The following is an 11,000-nucleotide window of genomic DNA, read 5'->3' on the forward strand; positions in this document are numbered from 1 at the left end:
TTGACTTACTTATCGTCTCAAATTTAATTAATACATAAAGGTATACATTGAAATGGTTCGGAATTATTATTCATAATTTTGTAATATTAAATAACTTTTAATTATTATATCTGAAATATATATCGTGAGTATGCGTAGGTATATTTTATTGTAATATTAATACGCGAAGTGGAAACTTTATACTGCTTTATACGAAAATTATGCTAATAGAGGAGTATATAATTTAACACTGGTAAATTCTATATGAACAAAGAATGCAGAAGATTTAATATATTTTTTATTAATAATTCCTAAAAATATGTTACGGTAATGAAGAAAGTTTACGCTTGACAAACACATGCGTTTATTTTTTTTACAATAGAAGGAAGAAATTAACGCCTATAATTTAAATAAACTATGTTTGAATTTTGACCACTGGGCGATCAATAGTATTTATATGGATTCCACCACATCCTTATAATACTGACGTTATTACATACAACTTATCACAGCAATGCACTTACGATCTCGCTGTCTCTGACATTCGTGCTATCTTTATCCAATTTGTTACCCTTATCAAGAATTAAATGCGTTTTAGGCTCTTCGTTGGCCTGTTTTTATTTTTTATTAATTACGAGACATAGAAAGCGCCGACAACAACGCAAGTGGACAGGTGATAGCGTTTTATGATACCCATTTATCGAATATACATTTGTTACCCAATGAATATTCGACAGACGACGAATAGATCCATGTTCAAATAAATTACCTGGCTCTGATGAACTTTGTGTAATAAATAATTTTATGGCAGATGCCAGATATAATTTGAATTTATATTAAAAAATATTCCTTTTTTGTAAGTTAAAGATTTTGTCATAAAAAAGTGATCAATCGTAATGAAATCAATGTGGAAATAACACGAGAGCAAACTCTATCTATTGCAAGAATCATAAAGTTGTTAAGATTTAGCTAAAATATCCTGTACGACATGTCAAATTGAAATTTGAGTTTATAAACAAAATTATTTAAGTCGTAATCCCAAATTATATGAATGGAAAGCTTGTGGAATAACTTTGTTGTCAAACTGTCCGTCCAATAAAAAACTTTTTTCTCTAGAATGGCTAAATTATGGTTTGGCGGTTTATAGTCCCGTAGTAAAAAGTAAAGTAGCCAATTTAAAATAAAAAAAAGTCTTTACTCTTCCTATAATCTTCGTAATATGTAATAATGCGAAGCAATAAATAAGATTTTGACACCTTTCTATCTATGTATAAGCTTAAATATATTTTTCATGTAAAGGTGAAAAGAAAAATCTAAACTAATTAAAAAAACTGCTTTTTTCATAAATTTACACTATTAGTGTCTATATAAATACATAAATTAAGGCTTTATTATTAATCTAAACGACTTGGCAGACAATAAAAACATTGTCACAATGTGATATTGCGGTTATATCTACTGTAGTAAGGGAAAACAGATATGAACAAACACGAATATTATTTTTCCCGTTTTAATCAAGCCTTACGAACTAGACTGGGAGAACTCGAAACAAACATCATAAAAATAACCGTTGATGAGATGTAGCCACGTGCGCACGAAAGCCATACAAGACCGTCTGTACTGTAAGTACAACTTTGTAGGTTACACAGACTTGAGAAAATAATGTTATTAACACATTTTTTTTTATGTAATTGGAATAGCAAATAAATTAACGTCCCACCTTATGGTAAGTTCTTGTTCATGTTGTACAGTACTGCGGGCATCACCTCATCTTGTGATATTTACAGTACTACCTATTCCAAAATACCAAGATATTATGTCTCTTCTCCTTAATTTTACTGCCTAATCAAACCCTACAATTAAAACACAGCTTACAAAGCAAGATGGTTTGCAGCTGAAATTAATAAGACTGAGCTATATCCAAGCAAACAACTTTTTAGAGCCTACCTCTGGTAAATTAAATGTGAAAATAATACTTGATAGTGATCAGCTTAATTATTTACTATTGTATTTCGAAAGGACTCATTATATAAATTTGTATGTAAATATATATATATATATAAATATTGAAAATTGGTTAAAGTAAATGTCGTAATTCTTCAACGATGATTATCCTTATAATATTCTATGTTATTTTATGTCAAACAAAAAATACACTATATTCTGTAAACAAAATGGGTAATGCAATATTCATAAAGATAAACCCTTGGAAAATAAACACGCCTACTGTCGTAAACTGTTGTATTTTACAACTCATATTATGCCATATGATATTAAATATTCACCCTTGTTATAAAACTGTTAAATTAAATCATAAACACTAACAGCAGTGAAAAAGGAATTGTAAACCACTTCTTTAGTTAGCAAGTATAGAAATATTGGAGAAATATTTTTTTTATAAAATTAATTATTAGCTTTTAAAACAACTTTAAATATTTAAATATGTTCTTATTCTGAGCAACCTTAATTATTTTTAATTAAGGTCGTTCAGAATAAAATTATTTTTTAGACTTACTATCTTATTAGCACTATACTAATTTAATTGCTGTTGAAGTCAATTCTATTATATAATTAATATTACGACCAGATACATATATATATATATATATATATCGTAGTAATTTCAAAAGTTCCATATAGATCGGCTTTGTTTGTCCAGTTTGGTGTCTCAATAAGTAAAACATATGGGTTTTACTTGTTAAGACACCAAACTAAATAATAAAAACTATAAACAGAACACTTTAAAAAAAAAATACCTACGCTAACATTGTTTGCAAATAAAATGTATTTAATTTTTACTCTGGTTATATAATATGTCCTAGTTATGAGCGCGAAGTCGGGGTCAAAAGGCCGTTATTGAATAATTCTCCTTATTTGTTCTCAAGCTTCAACCAATCAATTAAACTAATTACTTATATTAATTGATTGGTGTAATCTTGAGAATGTTTACTACCTGATGTTTAGACTGAAATACGTACATATTGAATTCTATTACGGAGAATTTTAGAAAACATTTATTTCTGAATGAGAGGTAGAGGGCAAAGGGGTCGAAACCTAGCATGAAAATAATTTTAATAAAGTATAAACCCTTTGTCTAGATTCTTGGGAAAGCTTTTAACAATATGAAACTGATATTAGTACTGATGAATATTATAATAATAAAATTAATAATATCTGTATCTCATCTCAATAGAATACATTTTACAGTTATGAATATATAAATTTTCTTTAGTATCCATTGTTTCATTTTTATTGCTTTACTATATTTTATTACAATATAAATATTTTTAATAATCTACTGAAAAAGTTGGTTTAACGGTTTATTACACCGCCTTATATCTAACGGTTCGATTCCATGTACGCATGTGATACCCCAGGTGTTTCAGGTGTCCATAGGCTACGGTATTATTATGGTACGGTATACGGCTACCATTTACCATCAGATGGGCCGTATGCTTGTTTGCCAGCATCGTAGTATAAAAAACATACAATGTATTAAAGTTAGGGAATTACATTTACTGTTTCTAATATATTATTATTTTCTCAAATATTTAATATATTATAAACATCATCGTCTCTTGCGACACACAAGGTAATTGCGCAGAGAACTTTACATAGAGTCTACCTCAATTTAACATACAGTATAGTCACAGTACGTATGTTTATAATCCGTAAAAGGTGTCGAAAAATGTGTACTGTGTTATTATTTTACAAAAAACCTCATAATGTCAAACCAAGTTACTTACACCTTAATGGATTCCTCTTCGCCAAAAGACAGTTTCCGCGTCACTTAATTTTATTTCCGTAATCGATATTTTTTACTAGAAATCAGGAGTGCGTCACTCCGAATTTTGTGACACTTATGATATAGGGTGTCATTCTGTTGTCGGTAAGAAACCCCTATAGCAATAGCTTTTGCCCTTAAAAGTATTCAAGGTTTTGTATTACGACAAATAGCTTTCATCCTCTCAAGTACAGTTAGCGTTTCAAAACATTTGAAATACAAGCTGTTATTCACAATTTTGTTTTCGCGTTAATTGGAATAAATGTTTTATGCGTATATCTTGTACTAAATTGAATTCAGATCAATCTAGCTATTTTAGCGGGATTAAGTATCTAACATACTGATTGAAATGACCCTTCCTTTCCTCTCGGTATCGTTTATTATTTTTATATTTTATAATTTTGTTACAATGGTACAAACTATGATGTTGCGTTTATTTGAATTGTGTCGAAGTGAAGCCGTTTGTTGCCAACATCACGCCGTTAACTTTATTTGCGCCCAGTCGTCAATAGATGGCGCGAACATACCGCCCGCCTTGGAAGCCGCTGCTTTCAATTCATTATTGAAATATATATCAATTATCAGAATTTGTCGTATAGGTTGTAGACGATGTTGTAGGAGCTGATGATTTATTTTCATCAGTAGATAGTGGCAGCGGGCAAATTTTTGTAAATGCACGCTGTATTTGGCCAGTCGCCGTGCGAATGTCAGCAACTCGTGAGATTCCGTCTTTGCCTGGATAAACTCGTATAATCCTTCCCAAACGCCATTTAAGAGGGGGTTGATTATCTTCCTTCACTAAGATAAGAGTTCCCAATTTTATATCGCCTTTATTTTCTTTCCATTTGATTCTGTTCTGTAGCTGTGTCACATACTCCGTCGACCACCTTCTCCAGAAATGTTGTCTCATCTGTTCCACCCGGTTGTATCGAATGAGTTGACTGCTCTGCGTGTTGGTGAAGTCGTGGCAAGCAGGAGCGGTCAGAGGTCGGCCGATGAGGAAATGAGCAGGAGTTAAAGGTGAATAATCGGCGGGATCTGTGAACATGGCTGAGAGGGGACGGGAGTTCAGGACGGCCTCTATTTGTGTCAATACCGTGCTGAACTCCTCATGATTTAAATTAGCATTGCCTACTATTCGTCTAAGGTGATTCTTACACAATTTGACGCAAATTTCCCAACAACCCCCGAAATGAGGTGCATATTGAGGGATGAAGGTGAAGTTTATACTATAATTAGCCAAGAAATCATTTATCGTATTTAATCCGTTTTGTAAGATTGAAGAAAATTTTCTCTCAGCACCCACAAAATTTTTCCCGTTATCGGAAAATATTTCCGCTGGCTTTCCACGTCGGGAAATAAAACGTTTTAATGCTAAAATATAATCGCTTGTAGATAAACCAGTTACTAATTCCAAATGAATGCATCGCGTAGCAAGACATGTAAATAAACAAATATAACCTTTAATTAATTTAGCACCCCTACCTTTACGATTTAATATGAAAACTGGTCCAGCATAATCTACTCCCGTGCGCATGAAAGGAAAACTAGCCTCCAGACGCTCTGCGGGTAAATTCCCCATTATCGGCTTCCAAGTTTTACCTCTCATACGAACACAAGTCACGCATTGATGTACTGTTCTCCTAGCGAGATTTCTACCAGCCAGCGGCCACCAACTCTCTCGTATAGTGCACAGCAGGAGCTGAGGTCCAGCGTGAAGTAAATTCTTATGTTCCTGTTCGAATAATAAAATTGTATATCTACTTTTACTACACAACAAAATCGGATGAATTTTATTATAGGTAAAATTAGAATTATTAAGTCTCCCGCCAACCCTAATTAATTTATTATTATCTAAAAATACGTTTAAACCTAAAACCTTATTCATTTCTTTACAACTTTTTATAGGAATCGCATTAACTAAACTATTATATAAGGACGGGAATGAATGCATTTGTGCAATCCTCGATAACACCTGTACGGATGACGTTAGTTCATCAGCTGTGAGAGAACCGGTTTTACGTTGTTGTTTACTCCGAATATTGTGAATGAACCTAAGCACATACGCTCCCGTTCGCTTTAATTTGTTAAATGTCGAAAACCTAGTAAAATCTATGATTATTTCCGAATTTATGCAAACTGTATTTATCGTTTTATTTTTCAATTCAGGTAAATCATTTGAAATACTTACATTTTGTTTGTTTAACCATTCATTACAGTGTAAAAATGACGGCCCGTCCCACCACAGACGATTGTCCTTAAGCGCATCTATATAAAGACCCCTCGACACTAGGTCCGCTGGATTATTATTACCGTCTATATGTAACCATAACAAATCACCTGTTAATTCGTTTATCTCTATTACTCGGTTCTGTACAAAAGGTTTTAATAAATGCGGAGACATACGTAACCAACCCATCACGATTGTCGAGTCAGTCCAGAAGTAACTGCAATTAATTTGTAATCTAAGTGAATTAATTATTTTTTTATATAATCGTGCACCTATTAAAGCGGCGCAGAGTTCTAATTTTGGAATAGTAATTATTTTTAAAGGAGCAACTTTGCTTTTGGCGCATAATAATTTAACTGAAACTACTGAGTCCCTATTTATTGTCCGTATGTATGCACAAGCCCCGTATGCATCTTGTGACGCATCACAAAAAATATGTAACTCTGTACGGCAAGCGTGAGTACATCTTACAAATCGCGGGATTTTTATCTTATGTAAGTGTTGTTGTATAGAATTTATAAATTTAAAAAATAGTTTTGTGACGTCACTAGAAACAGGATCGTCCCAATCGATTTTACATAGCCACAACTTTTGTAAAATAATTTTAGCCACTATTATTGCGGGAGCTAGGAGACCCAGAGGATCGTATATTTGAGATATAACCGACAATATCTTTCGTTTACTTAACGGTTCAGCAGATGTATTCCTCATCTCCAGTTTGGTCGTGAAATGTAGTTCATCGCTTTTATTATACCACCCTAAACCGAGTGTTTACTTTGCGCATGTTCACCTATTGCCAGCTCCTTTGAAGAAAACGTAGCCGTGACGTCATAGTTAAACGTCCATTTACGCAAAGGGTAACAATAACTTTCAAGTATACGCGACGTCTTTGCACAAATATTTAATAACGTTTCAGGGTTGTCATGACCTGTAATTAGGTCATCCACGTAAAAATCGTCATTAATAACGAGCGCGACATTTTCATCATTACATTCTTTAGCAACTTGTTTTAAACAGCGTATACTGAGATATGGCGCTGACGCGGTGCCATATGTCACTGTGTTTAACTGATAAATACCTACAGGATCTGATGGATTTTCTCGCCAGAGTATAAGTTGTAAATGACGCTGATCCGAATGAATTAATGTTTGTCGAAACATTTTTTCAATATCAGCGCACGCTACGAACTGATACTGCCTAAAACGTAATAGGATTGACAATATATCGTTTTGAAGACTGGCTCCTGTATATTGAATGTCGTTTAATGACTTATTTGTTGTCGTAACGCAACTAGCATCAAACACAACTCGTAATTTAGTTGTGGTACTATCCTCACGGAATACCCCGTGATGTGGAAGAAAATAATGTGGCCAACTGTACTTTTTAATTAGGGACATATGACCAAGTTCGCGATATTCCCGCATAAAATCACTGTACATTACTTTATAACGTGGCATTCGCTCTAATCTGCGTTCTAAAGAAATAAATCGTTTATAAGCTGTCGTGTATGAGTCACCTAATAAATCAGCTGATTCCTTTAACGGTATACGAACAGAAAATCTACCATCACATTCGCGTTTTGTTGTGTTGGCAAATATTTCTTCGCACTTACGGTCGTCAAAAGTTAGAATATTCCCTACGTGAGGAATCTCCTCTATTTCCCAAAATTTCCTTAGTTCCAAATCGTTTAAATTCTGTGTAAAATTACACAAAACATTGTTATTATAATGCGGATTATTACAATTAATAGGACCGGATATCAACCATCCCAATTGCGAATTTTGTAAATAAGGACCGCATTTTAATTTAATTTTATTATCGATTAATAATTCCCAAAATATCTCCGCGCCTATTAATAAATCGATTTCGGAGGGTGTATAATAAGTCGGATCGGCCAGTTGAATATTATTCGGAATCGATATGCAACCAACGTCGATACTCACAGACGGTAAGTTTGAAGTGATGCAAGGTAAAACATAACATTTAATATTCGTATAATAATCGTTTAATTTAGATCGTATAGTTAAATCGCATAATTTATTAGAGTGTGAGACCGATTGTCCTACACCTAATATTTGAATAGTGGACTGTATAAAATTCGTATAATTTAATCGTTTACATAACGCTTCGGACATAAAACAATGTTGACTGCCGTTGTCTAAGAGAGCGCGAACCGTGTGTAGTCTGTTATTACTATCGAGTACTTCGACTTGTGCAGTAGATAGCAAAACCGGTCGCGCGGTCAGCTGAGCCCGTGACGTACTCGTGAAGTTGTTATCGCTGCTATGTATATCTATAGGTAGCGATGAATGCAACACAGTAGATGTTGTATGGTGCGTATTATTTACTGCGGAGAGCTCATTATTACTCGGCAACGATTCGCCGTTAGAGTGCACATCGGTGTGCAACAAACTATTATGTTTGCGTTTACATTGCTGGCAAGGGCCAAAGAAACAATCACTGACCGAGTGTCCAGCACGCAAGCAATTACAACAAAGATTGTTATCGTTTACTAATTTAATGCGATCTTTGACAGGTAGATTTAAAAACATACTACATAAGTACAATGCATGATTTGAATTGCACAAAATACAAGATCGTATACGTTTAATAGGCTTACTTTTATTAGCTAAATAACTATGTGTGTGTGTTTGTAACCTTTGAATTTTACTGTCGTGAACATATTTATTATTTAATTTAGTGACATTAGTATTTTTATTCGAATTATTTACGTTTATCATTTCTAATAGATCTGCACGGTTTTTAAGAAAAGTCAACAAATCATCCAGTTTTAATTTACGTTTATTGCAGTCATCATTACGTATATTAGAAATAAGAGAACCTTTGTAATTCTCCCACTCGCGTTCGGTACAAGGATCGAGTTTTGATACTATTAAGTACATTATAAGTGTATCCCATGATTCGGTCGGCTCATCTAACGTCTTTAAAGCGCGTAAATTACGTAATATGCAATCTATTAATTTTCTGATTTGCGAAGGCGACTCTTTATTAATAGATGGCATACAAAATAAAGACTTAACATGGTTGTGTACTAAAAGTCGATCATTTTGAAATCGATTAAGAAGCAATTCCCACGCATGTGTGTAATTTTCAGCTGTGAATTCTAATGCACTGATCACCTGCAATGCACTACCGCTGAGTGACGACCGCAAGTAATGGAATTTTTGTATAGGATCCAAATCAGTACGTTTATGAATCATAGTACAGTAGGAATTTTTGAATTCTAGCCACTGATCATAAAATCCTTCAAAGGATACTAATTTTAGGTCGGGTAATTTTATTTGGGAGCCTTCTCGGTTACGATGTAAATGAGAATCACAACTGTGACTATCATCAACAACCAAAGACTTAGCTACCGCAATGCATCCATAATACTGTTCATCAAAATTCTCACGATATGTTATTTGATTAGAAAGATCATCATCATCTGTTAATTGTTCGATTTTACTTTGAATGTCATCAAAATCTTTATATACCGATTCTAATGTGGATATCCTTAAGTTTAATTCTATTTTAAGAGTTTTATCTAAAGTAATATTATCGAATTTGGATATATATTTTTCAAATGATGTTAATCTAGCCTTTAAAATACCTCTTTGTTTGTTAAGGTTCGAAATACTAGCAGTTTTAAATTCAAAATTACCGTTACTTTTTTTGGATGGAGATCTACTACCACCCTGAATTTCAGACGAAACACGCATTTTTAAAGTATCACCTTTATCTTTATCACTCATTTCGGAAAGTAAATGGAAAATAAAGCGTACTTACAATCGTTTAAGATCACCCCGACCTTTGAACCCTGACTCGGTAATAGCACTGTGACCGCTTTTGCAACTGGAATTTCACACAAATAACACAGTATTAACACAAATAGAATAGTCGTGTAGGAGAGGAATGAACGAATAGGCCTGACCGTATAATCTGAGCTGATTCTTCTTCTCGATATCGTCTTCTTGATACACACCGGCGATCGACTTCCGTGGTATCTTGAAGAATTATTGTAGTCGATTTTATTATTTCTTGATATCTTGAAGTATTATTCCGGCGAAGAAGGTCCAAATGATTGAAATGACCCTTCCTTTCCTCTCGGTATCGTTTATTATTTTTATATTTTATAATTTTGTTACAATGGTACAAACTATGATGTTGCGTTTATTTGAATTGTGTCGAAGTGAAGCCGTTTGTTGCCAACATCACGCCGTTAACTTTATTTGCGCCCAGTCGTCAATAGATGGCGCGAACACATACTTACGTCTAAATAACTAAACTTCCATACTTTACTCATATACATATTTACGTATATAGCATTAGTACGACGTCATAAAATAACCGTTGACTCGATTGATATATATTTCCAATCTCCATCGTATTTAACCTCTATAGAGCTATGCCAGCGTCCCCAAGAGTGGAAATGAATGTTATTTATTCATGTCTATAGGCGACAACGGTCATCACTACTGTGTAAGATTTCTGCTTCCACGCTATTATATAAACAGAACCTTAAACATAAGTATCCTTTGACATTTACTGCGGTACTTTCCTATATTTATATCGTCAATTTATTGACTTCCATATTATGTAAAGAATTTTACCTGACATAAAATATTATCATTAAAAATTATTACAATTATTTCACTCATTTAAAAATGTAACCGACGTCCCATTGTCTTTGTCAATGGGCGTAACAGTTTGCTTCATACTGGCTCATACATAATAGACATAAGGTGGAGTCCACATAACCACACCTTTTATTTATTCTAGCATATAAATTATTCAAAAGCGTAACGATATTATACGATGGGAAGCATGATACAAACTAATTTGAATTAATTTGATGCGTCCCATTTTTTTGGTAGGAAGCATAAAACTTTTACGAAAAAACTCGGTGAGACAAGTTTACCCATATATTTCTGTTGTATTATGCAATGATTTATGTTCACAAATATAAAACAGATGCTTCCTTTGCGCTTTGATTTCCGTTTTTAT

At 33.4% G+C, this 11,000-nt stretch overlaps 2 protein-coding genes across 2 annotated transcripts; both read right to left on the minus strand.

The window, feature by feature from the left end:
* Window positions 1-4,120: 4,120 nt before the first annotated feature.
* On the minus strand, window positions 4,121-7,432 carry LOC131851106 (uncharacterized). The gene is made up of 3 exons (XM_059201540.1): window positions 7,218-7,432; window positions 5,534-6,300; window positions 4,121-4,801 (listed from the first exon to the last, which is right to left on the minus strand). The coding sequence occupies exons 1-3, from the start codon at window positions 7,430-7,432 to the stop codon at window positions 4,338-4,340; spliced, it is 1,446 nt and encodes a 481-aa protein (XP_059057523.1). The 3' UTR covers window positions 4,121-4,337.
* A 178-nt stretch (window positions 7,433-7,610) lies between these two features.
* On the minus strand, window positions 7,611-9,748 carry LOC131851027 (uncharacterized). Its single transcript, XM_059201449.1, has 2 exons — window positions 8,794-9,748; window positions 7,611-7,687 (listed from the first exon to the last, which is right to left on the minus strand). Exons 1-2 carry the CDS (start codon window positions 9,746-9,748, stop codon window positions 7,611-7,613), a joined length of 1,032 nt encoding a protein of 343 aa, XP_059057432.1.
* Window positions 9,749-11,000: the final 1,252 nt, after the last annotated feature.

This window comes from Achroia grisella, unplaced genomic scaffold (genome assembly GCF_030625045.1).
Source record: "Achroia grisella isolate CSIRO2021 unplaced genomic scaffold, CSIRO_AGI_Agris_v1 utg780, whole genome shotgun sequence".
Classification (NCBI taxonomy): Eukaryota; Metazoa; Arthropoda; class Insecta; order Lepidoptera; family Pyralidae; genus Achroia; species Achroia grisella.